At 43.7% G+C, this 14,341-nt stretch overlaps 1 protein-coding gene across 1 annotated transcript in view; it reads right to left on the reverse strand.

The window, feature by feature from the left end:
• LOC306887297 (NADP-dependent malic enzyme-like) overlaps positions 1-14,341 on the reverse strand; it is an 88,135-nt gene that overhangs the window by 46,990 nt on the left and 26,804 nt on the right. The window contains exon 3 of the mRNA XM_079444925.1: positions 10,100-10,249. Coding sequence (XP_079301051.1) covers positions 10,100-10,249 — 150 coding nt within the window. The remainder of the gene's footprint in view (positions 1-10,099; positions 10,250-14,341) is intronic.

A 14,341-nucleotide genomic window follows, 5' to 3' on the forward strand; every position in this document is an offset into this window, starting at 1 on the left:
TCCCAGAAACGACACCCGTCGGCTGGGAAACAGCGCGCTCTTGGCAAAATTGACCCTGAGCCCCAGGCATTCTAGGTGGCTGAGGAGGAGGGCTCTGTGTGAGAGTAGTTGTACCTCTGACTGGGCCAGAATGAGCCAGTCGTCGAGGTAATTGAGAATGCGGATTCCCATCTGCCTGAGAGGGGAAAGAGCCGCGTCCATGCACTTCGTAAAAGTGCGTGGGGCCAGGGACAGTCCAAAGGAAAGGACCGTGTACTGATAAGCCACTCCCTCAAAGGCGAATCTCAAGAATCGTCTGTGATGGGGGGGCTATCTGGACGTGAAAGTATGCGTCTTTCAGGTCCAGGGAACAGAACCAGTCCTCTGAGCGAATTTGCGAGAGGATCTGCTTCAGTGTGATCATCCTGAACGACCTCCTCACGAGGGCGCGATTCAGGCGTCTGAGATCGAGGATGGGCCGGAGGCCGCCATCCTTCTTGGGAACGAGGAAGTAATGGCTGTAAAAGCCTGATTCGCTCTGAGCTGGAGGAACCATTTCTATGGCTCCTTTTTTCAACAGCATCATCATTTCTGAACGTAGAACGTGAGCGTTCTAGCCGTCTACAGAAGAGGAGACCACGCCGCTGAAGCGCGGGGGTCTGCGAGCGAATTGGAGTGAGTAACCTCGTTCTATTATCCGTATAACCCATTCTGACACTCCGGGGATGGCCCTCCAGGCCTTGGCCCGCGTGGCAAGGGGCTGGATAAACTCGAGTGGCAGGCCGCCAAGCGGGGACCTGAAGCTCGTGATAAGAGGGAGAGGAATGTGCTCCCTTTTGAAAATGTTTGTGTCTTATTTCCTTGCTATAACAGCGATCAGTTGTGTGGGCGCTTTTTGAAAGGGCCCAGTGTTCACAACAGTATTTACCACAAACTCATTGCCATCGGCACCCGGAGCTAAACGGGGTGTTTGGAGGCATGACAGAGGCCATTTGGGCCGTGGGCACAGCCCAGAAGCGTCAGGAGTCTGAAGCTGTCAGTTATAATCATAGTGACAACTTGCTTTCGATCTGCCTAAAAGGATCAACCACTCTTAGAAGAGGGGTATTAATTACCATTGTGTAAACACACCAGCAGATCAAAAGTGCCGCGCGCATCCTCTCAGATCCGCTCGTAGCGGACGAGGGGAGGGGCCATCTTCACTGAAGAAGGCGAGCCGAGATCAAAGAGTGAAACGCGGGGCTGCCCTGGCGTAAATTCACTCAAGCTTGATCGCGCGAACCCTGGAGCTTGCGGTTTCTTCCCCGAGATAACTGGGAGAGTAGAAACACTAGAGCAGGGGAGGCGTGGCCACCTTCATTGAAGAAAGGGACCGTGAGCGCGGCAGGGACAGACTGAAGCTTTCATAATGAAAGTAGCGCTGGCAGATCAAAGAGCTGCAAGAGGCGCTAATACTTAGTGTAAACACACTGGCAGATCAAAGACTGTATGCAGAGTGAAAAACGCGGGGCTATGCCGGCGCGAAAAATCACTCAAGCCTTTTTTTTTTTTTTTTTTATCCGTCTCCTTCTCCGAGGTGACTGGGAGAAGAGAAACGCGAGAGTCGGGGCCGCCCAGTGCAGCATGTTACAATGTGCACAGAAGGATTGAGCCACTCAATGTAATGAGGCCGCTAATCCACACGCGCTGGCAGATCAAAGCGCTGTATGCAGAGTGAAACACACGGGGCTATGCCGGCGCGAAAAATCACTCAAGCCTGAACGCCCAGCCATGCGATTTTACCGTCTTTTTCTCCGAGGTGACTGGGAGAAAATAAACGTGAGTGGGTGGCCGCCCAGCGCAGCATTTTACAATGCGCGCAGAAGGATTGAGCCACTCAATGTAATGAGGCGCGCTAATCCACACGCGCTGGCAGATCAAAGCGCTGTATGCAGAGTGAAACACACGGGGCTAAGCCGGCGCGAAAAATCACTCAACCTGATTGCTCAGCCTCACTCGCTGTTCCTGTCTCCGAGGTGACTGGGAGAAGAGAAGGGGGGAGGCGGGGCCTGCTACATAGAGGACCGCGAGCAAATCAGAGTAAAGCCCGGCTTTCGGTGAAAGCAGGCTGCCTGTGTGAGCGCAGTCTCAGTGACGCACACACATAACTTTCCACTCCGGTCCGCCAAAGAGAATAGAGCCGCCCAATGAAGGAGGAGCTCTGATTCTCACGTGTGAACACCGGCGGATCCGAGCGCTGCAGGAAGCTCCGTGGCTCTGATGTTTCATTCTCCGAGCTTTGCTGAGAGAGGGGAAACCGGAGAGCGGAGCTGCCTCCACAGAGACGGACAGCGAGCGGGAAGAGCGAGACTCATACTCGAACGAGCTGTCTCAGTAAGCGCGCAGTCAGTGCGTGGGCGAGACCCAGACAGGCGGCACGCGCTCACTGCTCTTTTGCATCGTGCAGGATCCCCTGCACGAGCCACACTCGCTGTTGCGGCATTTGCAACAACGCCGATAAATATGCATTTTTATAGCACTCACCGGATGGCGGCAGCGAACAGACCGGGGCTTCTGCGGGGCTGGAGCGCGGTGAAAGCGGCGTCTCAGCTGGCAGGAGGTCTCTGGCTCAGCTGCGAGGCGTGTCAACGGCGAGGCGGCTTCTTGGGATCAGCGAAGGCGAGATGTCGTCGCTGAAGGAGAAGAAATCTGAGGATCCTATGGCGAGACGGCTGATTATATAGCCAGATAACCCCGCCCATTCTGGCGGGATCTGGCGGGCTCCGTCGCCATAGGCTCGTGCAGCTCCGCTGCCGACACATTGGTTCGTTTTATCACACTGCACAAACCAATGATCGTGCAGTTTCACTGCGTGATTGAATAAGGCTTCAGTAAAGGAGAAAAAAGGCTTTTTCCCATAGCGTCTTTAGCAAGACGCAGTACGAGTGGAGTATCGATAGGGAACTGGTTTTTAACATCTTTGCAAATTTATTAAAAATAAAAAAATTGAATGATTCCATTGCGTAAGTATTCATACCCTTATCTGGGACAGGTGAAATTTAGCTCAGGAGCATACATATTGCTTGTAGATGTCAATACACTTCGAGTGAAGTTAACCTGTGGCAAATTCAATTGAATGGGTATGATTTGGAAAGGCACACACGTCTTAATAAAAGGTCTAACAGCTGATAATGCATATCAGAGCAAAAACCCAAGCCCGGAGGTCGAAAGAACTGCCTGTAGAGGTCAGAAACAGGTTTGTGTCAAGCCACACATCTGGGGAAGAGTTCAGAAAAAAAACTCTGCTTCACTGAAGGGTCACAGAAGAATGTAGTTGCTGTTACCCTTAATGGAAGAAGTCTGGAACAACGAGGACTCTTCCTAGAGCTGGACATCTGTTCAAACTGAGTAACTGGTGGAGAAGGGCTTTGGTTAGTGTGGTGACAAAGAACCTGATGGTCACTCTAGTTGAGCTCCATGATCATATATGCAGATGGGAGAAATCTACAGAAGGACAAACATCACTGCGGCACTTCAAGATTTTATTCAAGATTCAAGATTTGTATTTGTCACATACACAGTTATACAGAGTATAACCAGCAGTGAAATGTAAGTGTTCAACACTCCACCAATCTGGGCTTCATGGCGGTGTGGCAAGACTCAATCCTCTCTTCAGGTAAGACACATGAAAACACACTTGGAATGTGCAAAAAAGCATCTAAAAGGACCCTCAGACTCTGAGAAACAAGATTCTCTGGTCTGATGAACCTCAATTCCAAACATCATGTTTGAAGAAAACCAGCTCTGCATCTCCTGCAGAGTACCATCCCAAAAGTAAAGTGGGCAGGGCCTGAGGGACTCATCAGAGTAGAAGAAAAGCTTGTGGGTACCAGAATATTAAGATAACCTTAATGAAAACCTAGTCCAGAGCATTCAGAACCTCAGACTGGGAGAAGGTTCACCTTTAAATAGGACAATGACCCTATGCACACAGCAAGAATCAATTATAGACAACTCTGTGAATGTCCTTGAGTGGCCCAGCCAGAGCCTGAGCTCGAACCCAATTAAATATTTCTGGAGAAACCTGTAATGTGCATCTGCTCCATCCAACCTGAGTGAAGAGGTGAAGAGGTGAGGTGAAGAATGGCGGATAATTGCCAAATGCTGATGAGCAAAGCTTGTAGCATCAAACAAAAAAGACTTGAGACTGTAAAGGTGCTTCAGCTAAATATTTAGTTAAGGGTATGAATACTTGTGCAATGTACTTATTTCTGTTTTTTTTATATTAAATAAATTTACGAATCTGTGACAGTTCTGTTTTTTCTTTGTCAATATGGTGTATGGAGTGTAGATTGATGTGGAAAAAAAGTAATATAAAGCAGCAACATAACAAACGTGAAAAAAATGAAGGAGAAATTAATACTTTCGCAAGGTACTGCATAGGCCTATAACACATGGAGCCAAGAGAGAAATTAAACTTTACACAATCTACAGCTGTGTGTTTACTCTGGATGTGATTTTTATACCCCACCAAGCCTATACTACATGAGCTCCAAATTGTTTCACAATGTCCTCAAAATCAGCAAGAAAATTAATCCCAAAGATTATGCCATATTATTTGTCAAATCCTTGTAATTCCAAACTTTATTTTTTTTAATGCAAGAATACATCTTAAACTGATGACTTTCCAGAGCCCAGTTCTCAACCACTCAATGCGATTCCTGTGAAAAGGTACAAATGCTCTCTCAAAACGGGGTAAATGAAAGAAAAGGGAGTTTCTAAAGTCCTAGATGCTCATCGATCTGATCTTTGTGTGTGTGTGTGTGTGTGTGTGTGTGTGGGCCAAATGAAAGAGTGCGAATTTCAAACCTCTTTATAGGGGCCACAAAGTTTAAGGAGACATGTCCACCCTATATTCTGCATAAATGATAAGTCCAGTAAGAAATCTCTCTCATTACCTGAGGAATAATAACAGGAAAGATCTGTGACCACACACTAAATCCATGTTCCCTTTCTAAACAGGTCAATAAACTGCTGTAATTAGACTGTGTTTTACACCTAAGCAATTAGACAACTGCAGTTTTGACCTTTGGAGCTGCAACTGCAAACCCCTCTTACTCAGAATCTAGCCAAAATGATCTTAACAACGAGGCAACATGAGTTTTTCTTTTAAATTCCAAATCCATAATGATGCAGCTATATCTCTTTCAAAAAATGTTAACAATACACTAAAAACGTTCACTAAATTGCATTTCGTTAGCAACTTAGTCAACATTCCCAGACAACACCTCTGACAGAAATTTCACCCTCAGAAATTAGAGGTCTGCTCACTAGTGAAGTGACATAAGAATGTGAAGTGACATACTGCCAAGTATACTGCCAACTCGGAATTCGTGCTCTGCATTTAACCCATCCAACGTGCACACACACAGCAGTGAACACACACACACACCATGAACACACACCCGGAGCAGTGGGCAGCCATTTATGCAGCGCATTTATGCAGTCTTGCGGCGCCCGGGGAGCAGTTGGGGGTTCGGTGCCTTGCTCAAGGGCACCTCAGTCGTGGTATTGAGGGTGGAGAGAGTGCTGTACATTCACTCCCCCCACCTACAATCCCTGCCGGCCCGAGACTCGAACCCGCAACCTTTGGATTATGAGTCCGACTCTCTAACCATTAGGCCACAACTTCCCATGAGAAGTGTTCATGAGAAGATCAATGGTGGGACAAGAGGGTCAGCAAGAATATCTCTCTAAACCAAACTCACACTGAACCACTGTGCTGGGTTCAAAAATTTGAACCCTTCTGGACACACACAGGAAAGCTGACATGGTTAATTTCAATAAGTTTTTGTAAAGTCTGGTTATCCAGAGTGATAAGAAAATATTTAATTTTGTTTCTGTTAAAAACAATGCAAATTAATTTACCTGTACTTTTCCCCCCCAGGCCATAAATTCTCTGAAGTACTTTCTCAATATATTCTTATTAACATTCAGTTAATATATGTAAAATCCCTGGCTGAGCACTGAATGTAAAATGTAACTGGAACACACTGCTGCACTGTTTTGTCTGAGTGTGAGATTCAAGGCAATAATACCCAGAGCACCTCAAACTGTGCATTTCACATTTTTGTGATTAGCACTCTAATTTAAGATTGTTGCTCCAACCTTCCAAAGACACAATAATACATGGTTCAATAGCCTACTGAGTGATCATTCAAATAAAAATTAATGTGTTCATCAGTAGTTGATGCAATGCTGAAACAGTTCCCCTTCAGCAACTCGAGCTGCGTCGCAAAATGCTTTGGGAACGTCCCTGTATTCCACGCTCTGAAACACCTGTGTAATCGATCTGAGGGAATCCCAGGTGACATCACCTGACAGGGATGACGTAAGGACCAGGAAGTATAAAAGCACACGCGGTGGAGACAGCGGCAGCTTCTGTTGTTCATTAAGCGCTCTATGTGTGTCCGTTCTATTTATTGTTGTCCATCTTTGAAAGAGCGGTATCTTATTATTTTTATGACAAGCAAAGATAGGAAAGTGGACAAGCAATCCAACGTTTTATTACGGGTGGGGATACATTTATCTTCCTCTGAGGAGGAGGATGATGAGGGTACCGACAAAGATGAATCTGTGGACTTGCCACCACAGTCTATACTGTTTGAGCAGTATACTGTGGAGGTGGTGACTAGAGCTGTGGCCAAATTAAACATTGTCCGACTGGAAGAGCATCCTAAGAGCAAGTCGCTGCCTCCACACCAGGGCCTGCCGTTCTTTCCCGATCTGCACACCGTCCAGATCGTGGAATAAACCTTTCTCGGCCCGCATCTTTAGTCCCAATGCCTCTCACTATGCCAACATGATGGGGCTTAAATGGCGCGGTTATGGGATGCCCCGGGTTGAAGAGACGCTTACGAGTTATCTCTCACCCGGTGTGGCATCGTCCCTCAAGGATTACCCACGAAGCTGGTTAAGACTTCTTTGCTAAGTCTTTGCTTTGGTGGGTAAAGCGTACACGGCAGCAGGTCAGGCTGGCGCTTGCCTGTCAGTGTTTCAGGCATGTCAAACTGACCTGCTGAAAGAGATGGACGAGGGAGAAGAAATTAAGAACGATGACATTGCAGAGCTGCATCGGACCACAGATCCTTCACTTCGGGCCACACCGAAAAGCATCTGTGGCTGACCCTGTCCGACATCAAAGAAAAGGACAGGGTCTTTCATATGGACACCCGCCAGTGCATTCTGATCTGTTCGGTGATGCTGTAAATACAGTCGTCGACAGATTTCAGGAGGCCAAGAAGCAAGCGGCAGCGTTCCAGCAATTTCTCCCTCGCCACTCTTATGGGGCTGGTAGGCGGGACCAGCCCCAGCCGTGTACAAGCTTCTCTCACAGAGAAGTCCAAAAACGGAGCGTCACCACTCATACTCCCCCCACAAAGAGAACAGGAGTCAAGGCGGCTACAGGCCGAAGTCTTCCAGAGACGTGACGGATTGGAGGACTGTTATTAACAGTAGGAAGGCTTCGGCCAAAAAGTCCTGACATAATAACGTACAGAAATATAGCGGATCTGGGAGGCTCGCTACGTCCAAGGAGGTCTCTAGAACAGTTAGATCGGCCGTTCCCTGCTGGTCCTATGCTTCAGGGCACCGATTTAGCCATTCTAATTACACCAGAGGTCGGTCTCGAGAGGATGATTCCCTTAGTAGACTATCTGGCAGTGTGGAAGCTTCTGCAAAATGTGTCACAATGGGTCCTACGCACTGTAGAAAGAGATTACAAAATTCAGTTTGGGTTTTGCCAGCCTCTATTCAATAGGGTGTTTCCCACTCTGGTGGGCCCCGAGCAGGCTCTGGTTACGGAACGAGAAGTGGACACTCTTTTGAGGAAGGTGGCTATCGAGGTGGTCCCTCCTCGTGACAGAGAGTCCGGGTTTTACAGCCGGTATTTCATCGTTCCAAAGAAGGATGGGGGGGTTGCGTCTAATTTTAGATCTGCATCTGTTGAACCGCTCAGTCATGCGACTCAAGTTCAAAATGCTCATGCTCAAACAAGTTGTGTCTCAGATCAGGTCCGAGGTGACGATAGATCTGAAGGACACATATTTCCATATATCCATCCTTCCTCAAAAAGCATACTAATATCAGGTTCTTCCGTTCAGCCTTGCACTCTCACCCCACACGTTTACCAAGTGTATGGATGCTGCTCTGGCTCCACTGAGATTCCAGGGCATCTGTATACTCAATTACATCGATGATTGGTTGATACTAGCTCAATCAGAGCAGATTGCGGTTCGACATCAAGATGTGGTTCTCACCCACATGTAATGGTTGGGGTTAAATCTAAACGCAAAGAAAAGTGTGCTTTCTCCAGTACAGAGGACCACTTACCTAGGTGTAGTGTGGGACTCAACCACAATGCAGGCACGTCTGTCTCCAGCTTGGATCGAGTCGATCCTCACGGCAGTCAAGAGAGTAAGAGAAGGCCAGTCACTCACTGTCATACAGTTTCAGAGACTGTTGGGTCTGATGGCAGCTGCGTCCAACGTGATACCTTTTGGTATCACAACTCATAGCTTCTGGTCTCTCCACTGAGGTAGTGGAGACCATACTCCAGTCCAGAGCTCCCTCCACGAGGAAACCGTATACTGCTAAGTGGCATCTTTTCACTTCTTGGTGTGATGAACGTCAGTTAGACCCAGTTAACTGCCCTGTTGGTCCAGTGCTGGAATTTCTACAAGATCGTTTTGCCACAGGGTTATCCCCCTCCACTTTGAAAGTTTATGTGGCTGCTATTGCTGCTTACCATGCCCCTCTGGGCGAGCAATCTTTGGGAAAGAACCTGCTAGTAACACGTTTTCTTAAGGGTACCCAGAGGCTGAGGTCTCCAGTATGCCCTTGAGTGCCTGCTTGTGGGAACCCTAGTGGGAACACAGGGGCGTTCCCAAAGCGTTTTGCGACGCAGCATCTCGTTCCCTAGGGGAACTAGGGTTACATAAGTAACCTAGTGACGTTCTTAAACCTAAAAATAATTTTCATAAATGCAGTTCAAATGCTGTGTAACAGCATATATATGTGTGTAAACAAGTGTGAATAAATTATGACAGAATAACAGAATATTAATTCTTGGAATGTTCATCTTTTTAACATGCGAAACAAACACTGGGTCAAATTTTCAAGTAATATTAGTAATATTATCAAGTGAATGATGAATTTGCACCAAAAACACTGTAGTTTGATTGGACACAGTCATCAACAAAAGAAATGGAAATCTTTTCTCCTTCATTTTACTTCTATTCATCTCGCTATCCTAACAATGCACAATTATATGGTTAGTTGCATTTAGCATAGTTTTTCCCCTGCTGTCCTTCCACCCTATCAGAACAGACCTCAGGCACATTTTTGGGTTGCAATCCACCAGTTAAGAACCACTGTCCTATATCACAAAATCAGAAGTAATGAGCCTGCTAGGTATTCTTTCCAAATACTTTGCATTCAGGGAGATTGTGGAAGGCTCTTGTGTAACATTGAGGGTGTGGAATGCTCTAAAAATTTCCCCTCATTTGAGGATCCTAGGAAAGCCCTCAAAATGAATCACTAAAAAAAAATGAAAAGACTTGAAACGCATTCTTATTTTTGATCCCGTCCAGTCCAACTCACTCCACAAAATAGAGAATTAAGAGGAAAAAAGGCAAAAAAGAGGCATTCTTTGATAGATAAAATGGGTGATAATCACCAAGTTGAACCAGCAAAGGAAGCCGAGAATGATAACAATCTCACAACATATGCCAAGCTCGTCAATGAACTAAAGGTTACACTTATTTATACTGGCATATGCTTCAAGGAGTCAAAAAAAAAAAAAAAACTGAGAGCACAGTCTCCAAATTCCACCATACAACAGATTTCTGTAATGACAGGATGTATATTCTACTCTCCAGGCAGATGTTTAAACTTTCCAGAGGCATTCAGTTTCGTTTGCCTGGAGGCGAGTTATTGCAGAACAATTCAAAAAGCAGAGAAACAATGCCAGGAGCTGAAAGAAAATCTGTCAGTCGGAGGGATGTGCTTGCTTAAGGAACGTGTTGAAGGAGAAAGAACTTAACTATAAAAACAAATTAAATTACGTTCAGCAGATTCTTACCTAGGTCTCCTGAAAGAGAGGCCGTACTGCTGGCACGCTAGGCCGACCGTAGGTGTGTACACAATGGGCATGAATCTCTCTATGTCTGAGGTCAAGACTCGGTAAAACAGCTTCTCATTACGGTCCTGAAGGCCCATCAGAAAGACGTATCTGTAAGAAAGAACATAAATACGTCAACATGCATTAAAGGACATTTTATAACAATGTTCAGCAAATGCTAAAGGAAAAAAGCAACCCCAGCTAGAAAGCAGGAAAGACACAAGTTTGGAGAGTAGCTTTTGGGTTTTCAGGACCTCCTGGGATTATATTGCTCTACATTTAAAGGGATAGATCACGCATAAATTAAAATTACCCCATGATTTAATCACCCTCAAGCCATCCTAGGTGTATATGACTTTCTTCTTTCAGACAAAAACAATTTGAGTTATATTAAAAAATATATAAAAATTTTGATATAAGCCAAAAGGAGACTGGTTTTCTTTTGGTCCAATCACAATGCGTGTGTAACAGTTAGCGGAAGCCAGAGACTGTGGTTATTAAAATTTTAAATATGGATATTTTCTTACACAAATGCATTGCTTCACTTCAGAAGGTCTTTATTAACCCCCCGGAGTCAGTGGAGCACTCTTTATAATGGATGGACGGACTTTTTTGTGCTTCAAAATCGCGACCACTATTTACTGCAGTTATAAAGCTTGGATGAGCCAGGATATTTTTTAAATATAACTCTGATTGTATTTGTCTGAAAGAAGAAAGTCATTTACACCTAGGTTGGCTTGAGGTAAACTAGGATGGATTTCTGGGTAAACTATCCCTTTAAGGGAGGTTTAAGCAAACCTACCCAACCATTTAAAGTTGGCATCACAGACTTAAGTTTGCAAAGACTGATGAGTAGACTGGTAAATTTAATGTTAAAGTTTGCTTCCAAAATGGGGCTTTTGAATAAAGTATGTGACTGGGAATCGGAGGAAATGTCAGATGCATTGGTTTAATCAGTCAAACCGATTTAATTCTTAACCTGTGATTAAGAAAAGGGCAAATTTCCACCACCAACCACAGTCAGTAAGTGTGACGTCTCCTACCCGTATTTGAGCCGTCTCAATTCAGCTGGTGTGACACCAGTTTAAAGGAGGAACAGTCATGCCCACATCCACAAGAGTGTGACAAGGTGAGGAAACAGAAAAATTGAGGACCGAGGAGAAAATTTGTGAGACTGAATGATAGAGACTAATAATACACTAAATGTTAAACAAATCATTCTGACATACCCCTTCTTGGTGACGATGACACCAAAATAGCCATTTTTAACTATAAAGGATTTAATTTAGCATTATTGTTATTATTATTAGGGTGGCTACTGTCGCAATATCAGAGAAAAACAGACTAAACAGCTTCCTCTGTCTTAAATGAAACACCCAAGCTGGCTTGTCTTTAATTTTGTTTTGTATGGTGTACTTATTGAAGTCAACTCAACATTTCCTTTACACATTTAGCATTATATAATATTATATAGTAGGCACTATAGTATTATATACAGTATAAATTCATTCATTACAACGATAACAACAATTGTTTGGGTTTACAGTGTAGGCAGAGGGACATATATTAGGAAAGAAATTACATGAAAATGCCAACAAATGTAGTACAGATATGACCAGACTGTCACATTAAAAAGTCTTGACTGCTGCCTCTAAACAAAGCTCAAGAATAATTAGGGATTTTCCCTGCTTATGTCAAAAAGCTAGAAAAAATACACACCGTGCACAAAAATGCCCCCAGAGAGCTTAGACACAAGTTCCTTGTTATAGAAATACGTTCAAGAAAAATACGTTCAAGTTCCACATCTGACCCAAATTAACAAGACCACGTCACATTCCCCATCAGTCCGAGCGAGCTTTCCATCAAGGCAAAAGCATAATATTTCTCTTATTTGGCTCAGGAAAAGCGTGCCCACCTTCCTGAGGCAGAAGGAAACAGATGTTTACCAGGACTGTAAAAGGTGGGTTGAGAAGAAATCAAACTCTGCAGGAATGTTGTCAGCTCTGTCGTGACAGTCACGATAACTTAAAACCCAGCGTTCTGACAGTATTTGTGAGGGTGAAATGTGTGAGTGATATTTGTTACCTAACTGTGTCTCAGGAGAGTCAACCAAACGTCATTCTTGAGACTCGGCTACACTGGCTGGATTGGCCATCTTCTATTTTGGCAAAGCCAGCTGCTGTTGTAAAGCTGTATGTATTCCCAATAAACTGTTGGAAGTAATGGCTTTCACAGAGTTTATACTGTTCCTGCTATGTGGTGGCATTGTGAAGGGGAAGGCAGTACTTTAAAATGAGGTGTTTAGACTATGTTAACAAAGCGTGATAATTCTGGACCTTAAGGAACATTATCTTTGCATACGCTTAAATCAGATAAACGGTTTCTTTCTTAATGCATTTCTCTTTCTTTTCCAACCAAACTTTCAAACTTAATTGTTCTTCCTGATGTGAAAGGCTGCACAATACCGCAATAACTTAAATATCACAATATGATAATGCTTTCAGTCAGTGTACAATCAATTTAAATGATATTTAAGTATATTACAAAGCTAAATGATATAACCAAGACATGTTCTTTTGGCACTAAGTCATCAGTGGCGGGTGACTTGGGCTGACTCATTCTCTCAGAGTAGTATGCTATCAGAGTATCATGACAGCTTGTTAATCGTTCCGCATCCGAATCAGATCACACACACACACACACACACGTTGGTTTTTGTGGTTTATGGGGACTCTCCATAGGCGTAATGGTTTTTATACTGAACAAACTGTGTGTGCTATTGCCCTACACAACCCTACACCTAAACTTAGCCCTCACAGGAGACTTTGTGCATTTTTAGATTAAAAAAAAAACCCCATTTAGTATGTTTTTTAAGCCTTTTGAATTACGGGGACATAGGCAGTGTCCTCATAAACCACCTTCATATTGTAATACCTCTGTCATACCCATGTCATTATACAAATTTGTGTCCTCATAAACCACACACACACACACACACACACTCACACCACAAGTTTTGTGCCCAGTCTAATCTTTTGGAATATTATAATGAAACCTTTTGTAATATTATAATCATTCAGTTGTTGCATTCCATTGCCATATGCATATCATGAATTTTAAATTTGCAATGTTTCAATAATTTCAATATTTTGCATTTCCACTGATGTGTCAGCCCTTTTCCTGTTGTTAAAAGTCAAAAGCAAACAACAATCGCGTATTACGGCAAAACACACATCAAATAGTATTCTGTATGCATTTCTGCAATATTTCCCCAAAATGCTTTCTGCAATATTTCTCCAAAATCATTAAAGACTGAAATTACTTACATACAAAGCTCAAAACCATGCATTTACAATATTTACATACTGCACTATACACACACACACACACACTCACAAAAAAAAATTAATTATGAATGTCACACTATTCCTTACAAGTCACGACATTCCATTAAATTTGTGTCTATATCTATATATCTATCTATGTCTATATATTTGTGTCTATATTTGTGTCTAGCCATCGGTCACCACGTTTTTAATTTATTGCCCATTTGTTGCAAATCACCACCCTATGTATGAGCTCATCCAGTCGTCATATAAAGAAGCCAGCTTCTAAGCAGAACAAAAATACAGTGACTGAACGCCCGATGTATGATGATGAAAGCAGATCTCAAATCACACATCAATACTTCAAGGAGCTTTTATTTAGTTTATTCAAATACCTAGAGAGAGAGAGATTATGCATAATCAATGCTTTCTGCAGTCTCCGCTGCTTCATATTAATCAAACAAAGGACCAGAATGAGAATCTGCTGTATTATGCGATGAATTAGCTCTGTTGTGAAATGTCTACTTACTAGTGCTTCTCAGTCCACTGACCACTGCTTATGGCAAAGACTGGTTTCAGAGGCCAGTACTGTACTTGGTCAAGCCAATAAATGATTTTACTATTTTTTTAATCTTTGACAAAAATACCCTTCAAATAGTTTTATTAAAAATGTTGGCATGTTTCTCGTCCCTTCACAAAATTCAGGCAGCATAACATCAAAATAGCTCTGATAGTCTGGGAAAGAATCCCTCATTGCTCCAGCAGTCAGTAATATGCGTGCCGAGGTCAGGGTCAATTGACTGAAAGAGACCCATCAAGAAATAAATCGTGTTCACTGTCTGGCAAAGACTGTTACGCTACTAGTAGCCTTGAGATA

This window comes from Barbus barbus (genome assembly GCF_936440315.1).
Source record: "Barbus barbus genome assembly, chromosome: 21".
NCBI classification, from domain to species: domain Eukaryota; kingdom Metazoa; phylum Chordata; class Actinopteri; order Cypriniformes; family Cyprinidae; genus Barbus; species Barbus barbus.